Source organism: Cydia fagiglandana, chromosome 24 (genome assembly GCF_963556715.1).
Source record: "Cydia fagiglandana chromosome 24, ilCydFagi1.1, whole genome shotgun sequence".
In the NCBI taxonomy this organism is placed as follows: Eukaryota; Metazoa; Arthropoda; class Insecta; order Lepidoptera; family Tortricidae; genus Cydia; species Cydia fagiglandana.
The window spans coordinates 5,201,238-5,213,750 of NC_085955.1; the positions used below are offsets into that span (position 1 = coordinate 5,201,238).

The 12,513-nt window shown below is 43.1% G+C and overlaps 2 protein-coding genes and 1 non-coding gene across 3 annotated transcripts in view; 2 read left to right on the plus strand and 1 right to left on the minus strand.

The window, feature by feature from the left end:
* Positions 1–12,513, minus strand: part of LOC134676164 (unextended protein) — a 304,119-nt gene that overhangs the window by 176,168 nt on the left and 115,438 nt on the right. The gene's annotated exons all lie outside the window — the stretch shown is intronic.
* The window catches only part of LOC134676198 (U5 small nuclear ribonucleoprotein 200 kDa helicase), a 67,172-nt gene that overhangs the window by 20,571 nt on the left and 34,088 nt on the right, over positions 1–12,513 (plus strand). Inside the window, exons 15-20 of the mRNA XM_063534527.1 lie at positions 894–1,000; positions 2,711–2,828; positions 3,952–4,049; positions 4,812–4,974; positions 10,160–10,337; positions 11,596–11,757. Coding sequence (XP_063390597.1) covers positions 894–1,000; positions 2,711–2,828; positions 3,952–4,049; positions 4,812–4,974; positions 10,160–10,337; positions 11,596–11,757 — 826 coding nt within the window. The remainder of the gene's footprint in view (positions 1–893; positions 1,001–2,710; positions 2,829–3,951; positions 4,050–4,811; positions 4,975–10,159; positions 10,338–11,595; positions 11,758–12,513) is intronic.
* On the plus strand, positions 1,587–1,668 carry Trnal-aag (transfer RNA leucine (anticodon AAG)). The gene has a single exon. It is a non-coding gene; the product is annotated as a tRNA-Leu (tRNA).

The window sequence follows — 12,513 nt, forward strand, 5'->3', positions numbered from 1 at the left end:
AGCCATTTTGACGTCACTTATGTCAAGTGTAGATATTATTATAGATACACCTTAGAAAGAAATATTGAAATAAAACTTTATTAATTATAATTAAACTAAAATGGAGATGGGCTGGCCATATAGTAAGAACAACCGATAATAGATGGAGTGAGAAGATTTTACATTGGTACCCACTTGAAAACAAGCGAGCAGCTCACCGCCCGAAGCAAAGGTGGGTCGATGATATTGTCAAAGTGGCCGAACATGCTTGGACCCGCAAAGCTAAGGACAGGACAGTCTGGAAGGAGCTGGAGGAGGCCTTTGCCCGACACTGGGCACCTCAATAAAAATAAAACGAAATTAAAATTATTAAATATCTTTTTAATGTAAATATGTATTTAAAAGAGAAATAAAGGCTATATTATTATTTTTCTCTTTATTTATTTATCGTCTTAGGTTAGGTATTTTTATAATATGAATATAAAAGTAAAATATAAAAACACTTACAAAACAATAAAAATACATATAAACACATACATATTATTATTATATTAATTAAACTAAAATGGCAATGCCTTATGTACAAGTAAACTTTAATAGTAGCTGGATGGATGGATGTGGATGGATATACATATTATTTGAAGAGGTTTACTAAAAAAGCATGCTATAAAATTCATTTGTTTTAATGGCGACGTAAAGATCGTAACGGAAAGGCAGCCTAAATAAAATAATTTCTTTAGTTATTAAATTAAACCACATACATATACCATCGAATGACAAGGCATGTCCATGTTGTGAAAACTCTGAAAACAGCTCACCCCCGCCGAGCTCTGATCATCATACGACCCTTGTAAACAAATATTTGCTGTGTGACGTAATTTTGATTTGTATAAGAACGATGTTTCTTTTTCTAGGTCCGGTTGGTGGGTCTGTCAGCTACGCTGCCTAACTACACGGACGTCGCCGCCTTCCTTAGAGTGAAGCCTGAGCATGGGTTGTTCTACTTCGATAATTCTTTCAGGTATTTTCATTACATTTCAGCGTTTTCCAAAAAAAATTACATTTCATTCATGTCTTCAAAATATTGACTTCTTGGGCTCATTTTACTCGGAATCATTAGTACATTCACGCCTCATGCATGAAAAACTGTGTCCCAAAATTTTGTATGAAAAAATATTTTTCCTGTGCGTCACGTACATACAAATAAAAAAACTTTTCATACAAAAATGTGACGATCTGGAAAGAAAATTTTGGGACACATTTAAAACACAGTAAAATGGGCCCAAGAAGTCAATATTTATAAGACATGAATGAAATCTACATTTTTTAAAACGCTCATTTACTATTTTTAATATCTAGGAGAAACATAAAAACTCAAAAATGTGTTTTCCCAGAGATAAGACCTAGCTAGATCGATTTTTCGGTCTGACTCGCACGTGTCCGGTTTTATGTTTTATCAGGTAGGGTTTCATGTTCATGCAGTCGGCCATCGGACAATTCATTTCATACGCAGATCAATCTAGAATTACATACCATATATTACGTCACGTACAATACGCAACTCTGTGACGTAACGGGTAACAGCTAATTTCGTCTGTTTTGCCAACGGTAGCGTGGCCGAGCGGTCTAAGGCGCTGGTTTAAGGCACCAGTCTCTTCGGAGGCGTGGGTTCGAATCCCACCGCTGCCATGATCTTTTTGTATTTTTTTTTATTTGCTACATCTGTCAAGTTTCATTTTCTAAATAGTTGTTTGTGACTCTGGCGGAAAGTAATATTTTTAAACCGTCATATATTCATGGATAAACTACTGAACCGATTTTCATGAAGTTTGACATGTAGAATACGGAAGCTTTTAAAGGATATGCATAACAGGCAACTCATTTTTTTTGCTCAAAATTTTCTAAACAGACACTCAGGGATTCTAAATAAAAAAATACTCATTGATACTGGTTTAAGAACCAAAATTAATTAGTTTCTATGTTAACATGAAGTCTGGTAAACAAATATTAATCTGTGTCACACGCCATGCCATACATCAAAAATCATTTGTGTTTATACGTGTGCGCGGCACGTCTGTACACGCGTCATTGAGTATGTGTGGGTAAGTCGCTTTACTGAGAGGACGCCAGAAGTCCGCCAGATTCATGTCGCGGCCAGTCGCGGGGCGAGGTAATGCGAGTTGGGGCGGGGCGGTGCGTGGCCGATCTGTATGATAATCAGGGATCGAAAATTCGGATGCTTTTATACCTAAACTTCGGCCTCAGTACCTACACCGCGTTGTTGTTGAGTAGTATGGAGGTGGACTCAATTTAATTTTGCTAATAAATTTACCGGGATTTCCCGGAATACCAGCAATTAGGATACATATACACATACTAATTAAAGTATTTAAATATATTTCAGCTGTTTCTTTTTACAAAATATGTGGTATGCGGTAATTTTATTTGTTACACCCTGTTTACAGTTAAAACTGTTTACCAACGTGTAGGTATGTTAACAAAATCGCTGAAAATAGTCATAATCTAAATATTTTGACAGTTATCACTATTTCGTGATGTTTTATACGATCCCGGAAACCCGGAACTTAAATAATTAAAATAATTTTTTTAAGAAGTCGACTCCATACTTGCTGAACTTTTTCCAAGAAATTGCTAAGTTTAGGTATAAAAACATCCGAATTTCCGATCCCTGATGATAATACTATTACTTATTCTGTGTCTGTGTGTCCAGGCCAGTTGCGTTGGAGCAACAGTATATCGGCGTGACAGAGAAGAAAGCGCTGAAGCGGTTCCAAGTGATGAACGATATCGTCTACGAGAAGACCATGGAGCACGCGGGGAGAAATCAGGTAACACTTCATCTTGATTGACTCCATTGTATTGTATTGTAGTTCGGGCGATTTTCGACAACTCGACGTCTTGCGCCTATTTTGCTTGATAGGGGGTGGACTAGTCTTGCCAGCCCAGCTCCTCGAGGAATCCCACCAAACCTTTGATGTTGATTAAGACCTCGGGGAGGTCTCTCGGGGATCCGAGATGTTTTGCCCTGTATGGGGCCAATCCGCTGCATTCCAACAACACGTAAGAGGCTGTTTCTTCCTTCTCCATGCATCCACGGCATAGGGGACTGACTGTGACACCTGTTATAAAAAGATGTTTGTTAAAAGATTGACTCCATTCTAGTCTGTAGATTTGTAACTGGCCCCGAGTCGCTAATCCTTTGTCTTGTTTAATATTTTTTTAATTGAAAACTTCTTTAGCGGCGCTGGGCACTTTTTGAGATGGGGAAAAAATGATAAACTCGAGACAGCGTAACGCGATCGCGTGACCGTAACGTCTAGATGGCCACTCATTTAGATGGCATTTAAATCAATAAAGAAAAACTACATACAACAAACACTACACTACATAAAACTACATGAAAAAGGTTCTAATCTTGTACGGGTTGAAATATATATCACTCAAATATAATTCAGTAAAGCTACATCTTGATGAAATCGCTAATAAAAGTGAACTCTAGTGCTGGTGAATAAAACTCAAAATATCATGACCAAATATATTTAGATGCGAGGTCTGCAAGGTAACTTTACAATTTCTATTCAAATTTTAAACAATTAACGCTACATATTTGAATTTCGAATTTAAAACAAGCTCACTGACCAGCAATTTCGGAACTAAAGTTTTTCAATAGAAAGGAGGATGGGTTAATTATTATACATAGTGCTGCAGACATTTTGGACTAGTCATTGAGTTTTCACTTCTGTCGGCACTCCCGGAGTGCAACCCGTTGTTTTTTTTAAATATTTGTTCCACTGCTCGGCAAAGGCCTCCCCTCGTTTTCCCCTGCATCGTCTATTGTGTTCCGTGGGTCCCACTCGGTAACCATTTTTGCCCACCTTGACATGTCCAGCCCAGTCTCACTTAAGCTTAGCAAAGTAGGCTAAAGAAATATATATATTTGTTCTCTTTCAGATTCTCGTGTTTGTACATTCGCGTAAGGAGACAGGAAAAACAGCGAGGGCTATCCGTGACATGTGCTTAGAGAAGGACACGCTTGGACAATTCCTCAGGTAAACCTTCTATTTCGTTAGCTAAAACAATATATACTTACCACTATAACAAACTGACGAAAATATACAATCATACAAAACATAGCATCGAGATGTAATCATACTTAATATCTTTATTATATCTTAATATCAATTATTAGTAGGCATAAAAGCAAAGCAAAGCAAAGCTTCACCCCGGAATTTCTTAACAAAGTAAATAAAATCATAACTCGAAAACTACGAAAAATCGGCTAACATGGGGTTCTGACAGCCCACGATGTTAGGCATCTAAAACAAAATTTTGGACGTCGAGGTTTGGACCACCCTGTATATGTATATGATTGCGGGGAAAAGTCACGTTCATCTTTATAATCATATTTTATAGTCTTTAAAAAAACTAGAATAAAAACATTCCCGACTCAAATATATTTTAATTCTTCTTCCACATTCAATTGAGCCCAGAAGCTATTGTTTTGTTTCTATATGCAATCTTATCGCCTTTGGTCGTCCCATTCGTCTTCCGTCAAGTTCTTAAATTAGTCCTATTCTGCTTTCGTCACCCATTCTACATTGAAAGCCACCGACGATTGTGACGAATGTAGAATGGGTGGCGAAAGTAAAATAGGACTAATTTAAGAACTTGACGAAAAACGAATGGGACGACCCAAGACGATACCTTCTGATCATAAAAAAAAAATAGTTTTGGGAGTAACCCAACCCTCATTTTTAACCCAAGACCCTACAAGGATATGTGTATATAATGCTGTGGGTTTTGCCTAACAGGGAAGGCTCGGCCAGCACAGAAGTACTCAGAACAGAAGCGGACCAAGTAAAGAACCCTGAGCTACGAGAACTCCTGCCGTATGGGTTCGCGATCCATCACGCGGGTATGAGCCGCGTCGACCGTACTCTTGTTGAAGATCTGTTCGCCGACAGACATATACAGGTGACTATAATGTTATACTATAGCGGACCTAGTATAGAACCCTGAGCTACGAGAACTCCTGCCGTATGGGTTCGCGATCCATCACGCGGGTATGAGCCGCGTCGACCGTACGCTTATTGAAGATCTGTTCGCCGACAGACATATACAGGTGACTATAATGTTATACTATAGCGGACCTAGTATAGAACCCTGAGCTACGAGAACTCCTGCCGTATGGGTTCGCGATCCATCACGCGGGTATGAGCCGCGTCGACCGTACGCTTGTTGAAGATCTGTTCGCCGACAGACATATACAGGTGACTATAATGTTATACTATAGCGGACCTAGTATAGAACCCTGAGCTACGAGAACTCCTGCCATATGGGTTCGCGATCCATCACGCGGGTATGAGCCGCGTCGACCGTACGCTTGTTGAAGATTTGTTCGCCGACAGACATATACAGGTGACTATAATGTAAATAATGTTATACTATAGCGGACCTAGTATAGAACCCTGAGCTACGAGAACTCCTGCCGTATGGGTTCGCGATCCATCACGCGGGTATGAGCCGCGTCGACCGTACGCTTGTTGAAGATCTGTTCGCCGACAGACATATACAGGTGACTATAATGTTATACTATAGCGGACCTAGTATAGAACCCTGAGCTACGAGAACTCCTGCCGTATGGGTTCGCGATCCATCACGCGGGTATGAGCCGCGTCGACCGTACGCTTGTTGAAGATCTGTTCGCCGACAGACATATACAGGTGACTATAATGTTATACTATAGCGGACCTAGTATAGAACCCTGAGCTACGAGAACTCCTGCCGTATGGGTTCGCGATCCATCACGCGGGTATGAGCCGCGTCGACCGTACGCTTGTTGAAGATCTGTTCGCCGACAGACATATACAGGTGACTATAATGTTATACTATAGCGGACCTAGTATAGAACCCTGAGCTACGAGAACTCCTGCCGTATGGGTTCGCGATCCATCACGCGTGTATGAGCCGCGTCGACCGTACGCTTGTTGAAGATCTGTTCGCCGACAGACATATACAGGTGACTATAATGTTATACTATAGCGGACCTAGTATAGAACCCTGAGCTACGAGAACTCCTGCCGTATGGGCTCGCGATCCATCACGCGGGTATGAGCCGCGTCGACCGTACGCTTGTTGAAGATCTGTTCGCCGACAGACATATACAGGTGACTATAATGTTATACTATAGCGGACCTAGTATAGAACCCTGAGCTACGAGAACTCCTGCCGTATGGGTTCGCGATCCATCACGCGGGTATGAGCCGCGTCGACCGTACGCTTGTTGAAGATCTGTTCGCCGACAGACATATACAGGTGACTATAATGTTATACTATAGCGGACCTAGTATAGAACCCTGAGCTACGAGAACTCCTGCCGTATGGGCTCGCGATCCATCACGCGGGTATGAGCCGCGTCGACCGTACGCTTGTTGAAGATCTGTTCGCCGACAGACATATACAGGTGACTATAATGTTATACTATAGCGGACCTAGTATAGAACCCTGAGCTACGAGAACTCCTGCCGTATGGGTTCGCGATCCATCACGCGGGTATGAGCCGCGTCGACCGTACGCTTGTTGAAGATCTGTTCGCCGACAGACATATACAGGTGACTATAATGTTATACTATAGCGGACCTAGTATAGAACCCTGAGCTACGAGAACTCCTGCCGTATGGGCTCGCGATCCATCACGCGGGTATGAGCCGCGTCGACCGTACGCTTGTTGAAGATCTGTTCGCCGACAGACATATACAGGTGACTATAATGTTATACTATAGCGGACCTAGTATAGAACCCTGAGCTACGAGAACTCCTGCCGTATGGGTTCGCGATCCATCACGCGGGTATGAGCCGCGTCGACCGTACGCTTGTTGAAGATCTGTTCGCCGACAGACATATACAGGTGACTATAATGTTATACTATAGCGGACCTAGTATAGAACCCTGAGCTACGAGAACTCCTGCCGTATGGGTTCGCGATCCATCACGCGGGTATGAGCCGCGTCGACCGTACGCTTGTTGAAGATCTGTTCGCCGACAGACATATACAGGTGACTATAATGTTATACTATAGCGGACCTAGTATAGAACCCTGAGCTACGAGAACTCCTGCCGTATGGGTTCGCGATCCATCACGCGGGTATGAGCCGCGTCGACCGTACGCTTGTTGAAGATCTGTTCGCCGACAGACATATACAGGTGACTATAATGTTATACTATAGCGGACCTAGTATAGAACCCTGAGCTACGAGAACTCCTGCCGTATGGGTTCGCGATCCATCACGCGGGTATGAGCCGCGTCGACCGTACGCTTGTTGTAGATCTGTGGCCTATTTTATAAAGCTACAAGTTACAATTTACAAGCGGAAGTCTCGTTCTAACACATAGGGTTAGAAAGAGACTTCCGCTTGTAAATTGTAACTTGTAGCTTTATAAAATAGGCCACTGTTCGCCGACAGACATATACAGGTGACTATAATGTTATACTATAGCGGACCTAGTATAGAACCCTGAGCTACGAGAACTCCTGCCATATGGGTTCGCGATCCATCACGCGGGTATGAGCCGCGTCGACCGTACGCTTGTTGAAGATCTGTTCGCCGACAGACATATACAGGTGACTATAATGTTATACTATAGCGGACCTAGTATAGAACCCTGAGCTACGAGAACTCCTGCCGTATGGGTTCGCGATCCATCACGCGGGTATGAGCCGCGTCGACCGTACGCTTGTTGAAGATCTGTTCGCCGACAGACATATACAGGTGACTATAATGTTATACTATAGCGGACCTAGTATAGAACCCTGAGCTACGAGAACTCCTGCCGTATGGGTTCGCGATCCATCACGCGGGTATGAGCCGCGTCGACCGTACGCTTGTTGAAGATCTGTTCGCCGACAGACATATACAGGTGACTATAATGTTATACTATAGCGGACCTAGTATAGAACCCTGAGCTACGAGAACTCCTGCCGTATGGGTTCGCGATCCATCACGCGGGTATGAGCCGCGTCGACCGTACGCTTGTTGAAGATCTGTTCGCCGACAGACATATACAGGTGACTATAATGTTATACTATAGCGGACCTAGTATAGAACCCTGAGCTACGAGAACTCCTGCCGTATGGGTTCGCGATCCATCACGCGGGTATGAGCCGCGTCGACCGTACGCTTGTTGAAGATCTGTTCGCCGACAGACATATACAGGTGACTATAATGTTATACTATAGCGGACCTAGTATAGAACCCTGAGCTACGAGAACTCCTGCCGTATGGGTTCGCGATCCATCACGCGGGTATGAGCCGCGTCGACCGTACGCTTGTTGGAGATCTGTTCGCCGACAGACATATACAGGTGACTATAATGTTATACTATAGCGGACCTAGTATAGAACCCTGAGCTACGAGAACTCCTGCCGTATGGGTTCGCGATCCATCACGCGGGTATGAGCCGCGTCGACCGTACGCTTGTTGAAGATCTGTTCGCCGACAGACATATACAGGTGACTATAATGTTATACTATAGCGGACCTAGTATAGAACCCTGAGCTACGAGAACTCCTGCCGTATGGGTTCGCGATCCATCACGCGGGTATGAGCCGCGTCGACCGTACGCTTGTTGAAGATCTGTTCGCCGACAGACATATACAGGTGACTATAATGTCATACTATAGCGGACCTAGTATAGAACCCTGAGCTACGAGAACTCCTGCCGTATGGGTTCGCGATCCATCACGCGGGTATGAGCCGCGTCGACCGTACGCTTGTTGAAGATTTGTTCGCCGACAGACATATACAGGTGACTATAATGTTATACTATAGCGGACCTAGTATAGAACCCTGAGCTACGAGAACTCCTGCCGTATGGGTTCGCGATCCATCACGCGGGTATGAGCCGCGTCGACCGTACGCTTGTTGAAGATTTGTTCGCCGACAGACATATACAGGTGACTATAATGTTATACTATAGCGGACCTAGTATAGAACCCTGAGCTACGAGAACTCCTGCCGTATGGGTTCGCGATCCATCACGCGGGTATGAGCCGCGTCGACCGTACGCTTGTTGAAGATCTGTTCGCCGACAGACATATACAGGTGACTATAATGTTATACTATAGCGGACCTAGTATAGAACCCTGAGCTACGAGAACTCCTGCCGTATGGGTTCGCGATCCATCACGCGGGTATGAGCCGCGTCGACCGTACGCTTGTTGAAGATTTGTTCGCCGACAGACATATACAGGTAAAGGTACTATACTCAGTAGAATATAAACATGTACAGTATTCGCTCAGCAAGCGACCGAAATCCGTAATATATTGCCCAGCATATAACATAGTCTTGTGTAAAAATATATCGGGTGGAACAGAACGAAGGACTTTTATGCAAACGGGGAATCGTTTAGGCTACGTACAGCTTGGCAAAAAAGAGTAGAAATTAAAAAGTGGCAACACTGTAGTGTCGTCCCTTACAAACCAATTTATATAAGAAAACAGGACGACACTACAGTGTTGCCACTTTTTAATTTCTACTCTTTTTGGCCAAGCTGTACTTTATTCTTCACTGAATAATCACGTTCATATTTGTAACCGTTTGTGAGATACCATTTGTTAAACATTAGTGCAAAAATCTTCATGTTTCAGAACCTAGTGCCCTAGCAAGTTGATCCGAGCATCGAATATAAAGACAAGTTAATGACGTGTCAATTTAAAGGGTAAACAACTTTGTAGTTATAGGGTTGTCAATTATAAACCAGTTCAAAAAAAACAACTGGTTGCACTCCGGGAGTGCCGGCAGAAGTGAAAACTCAATGACATTGCACAGCGCCGCTAAAGAAGTTTTTACTATGTATAATTGAGGTTAACTCCATCTAGCGTTATTTCGTCGCATTACTTGAAACCCCTAAGCACATCCCTGTTAGTACTCGAGTTATATTATACCAGTTAGAGGGAAACTCACTAGATGGCATTTAAATCAATAAAGAAAAACTCAATGACAAGTGACATCACGTCTTACGCTCTCGCGAGTTTAACATTTTTTCCCCATCACAAAAAGTGCACAGCGCCGCTAAAGAAGTTTTCACTTCAAAAATATCTCTAGTCATATCTAGATTGGTAGTTTGCCACATGCTTACATATAATCCTTTTAATTACAGGTCCTAGTATCAACGGCCACCCTCGCGTGGGGTGTGAATTTACCTGCCCACACGGTCATAGTGAAAGGGACCCAGGTGTACTCCCCGGAAAAGGGTCGCTGGAGCGAGCTGGGCGCCCTCGACGTTTTGCAGATGTTGGGAAGAGCAGGCCGACCGCAGTATGATACTAAAGGAGAAGGTAGTACTCATAATTTTGCCATAACTCTCTATTTCGGCTCTAATAGGTACCAGAGACACTATAGTCTTCCAAAAAATTTATCTTAACTAAACTGCAAAACGTAATTCAAGACCAAAAAAGTAAGAAATGTTGCCACTTTTTTACTAGCGCGTCTTGTAGTTATGTACGAATAAGTAAATAAAAGTACTTTTTTAAATAGTAGGAGTATAATTACTAATGAATAAATTATCTTAGCGTGATTATTTATCAAAAGGAATTTACAATTTTACAAACAAATTATTGCAGTGGCAACATTGTCATACTTTTTTTGGTCTTGAATTACGTTTTGCAGTATAGGTATCTTTTTTTAGGCCTCTCTTCTACATGTGAATCCTCGGTAAATAGTGTCACAATTGTTTTTTTTAATACTATTTAAATTGTTTCTTTAGTAAACCCGCCCACCAGTAACCAGTATGCACATAATTATCTCTAAAACGCCTTGGCCGATTTCTTAATTATATTTATTTCGAATTATAAATAAATATTATAGGACATTTTTGCACAAATTTACTAAGCCCGACGGCAAGCTCAAGAAGGCTTGTGTTGTGGACACACACACACAGGCAATGATATATATCTTCTTCCTCGCGTTATCCCGGCATTTTGCCACGGCTCATGAGAGCCTGGGGTCCGCTTGACAACTAATCCCATGATTTGACGTAGGCACTAGTTTTTACGAAAGCGACTGCCATCTGACCTTCCAACCCAGAGGGTAAACTAGGCCTTATTGGGATTAGTCCGGTTTCCTCACGATGTTTTCCTTCATCGAAAAGCGACTGGTAAATATCAAATGATATTTCGTACATAAGTTCCGAAAAACTCATTGGTACGAGCTGGGGTTTGAACCCGCGACCTCCAGATTGCAAGTCGCACGCTCTCACCGCTAGGCCACCAGCGCTCAAGGCAATGATATATATAAATAATAGAAAAACAACCATGACTCAGGAACAAATATTTGTGTCAACACAAATAAACGTTCTTACCGGGACTCGAACTCAAGACCATCGGCTTCATAGACAGGGTCACTACCCACTAGGCCAGACCAGTCGTCAAAATAATGATTTTAAATAAATTTTTATTTTGTTTAGGATTAAAAAAAGCTACATTTATTGGCTTGAAGTGGCGCAGAATAGGGCAAAATGGCGCTCTCTTGTGTCAGAGGCCAAGATCCTCTTTGGGTCACTGAGCCAGTGATGTATGTATGTATATTTATTTACAGGCATCCTGATTACCAACCACTCCGAGCTGCAATACTACCTGTCTCTCCTGAACCAGCAGCTACCGATAGAATCTCAGCTAGTGGGGAAACTCCCAGACATGCTTAATGCTGAAATCGTACTGGGTTCAGTGCAGAGCGTCCGGGACGCTGTCACATGGCTTGGTGAGTTTGCCGTAACACCCAACACACACACGCGCGCGCGCGCACACACACACACACACACACACACACACACACCACAGGCATGCTTAATGCAGATATCATACTGAGTTTAGTGCAGAGCGTTCAAGACGCTGTCACATGGCTTGGTGAGATTGCCCACACACACACCTACACACACACCCCATAGACATGCTTAATGCTGAAATCGTACTGGGTTCAGTGCAGAGCGTCCGCAACGCTGTTACATGGCTTGGTGAGTTTGCTATAACACCCAACACACACACGCACATACGCAAACACGCACGCACACACACACGCACACACACATACACACATACACACACACACACACGCACACCACAGACATGCTTAATGCTGAAATCGTACTGGGTTCAGTGCAGAGCGTTCGTGACGCTGTAACATGGCTTGGTGATATTGCACACACACACAGTCACACACATACACATACACACACACACACCATAGACATGCTTAATGCTGAAATCGTACTGGGTTCAGTGCGGAGCGTTCGTGTCGCTGTCACATGGCTTGGTGAGATTGCACACACACACATACACACACACACGCACAGACCCCATAGACATGCTTAACGCTGAAATCGTACGGGGTTCATTGCAAAGCGTCCGCGACGCTGTTACATGGCTTGGTAATATTACACACATACACACACACACACACACACACACACACACACACACACACACACACACACACACACATACCAAAGAGAATTTA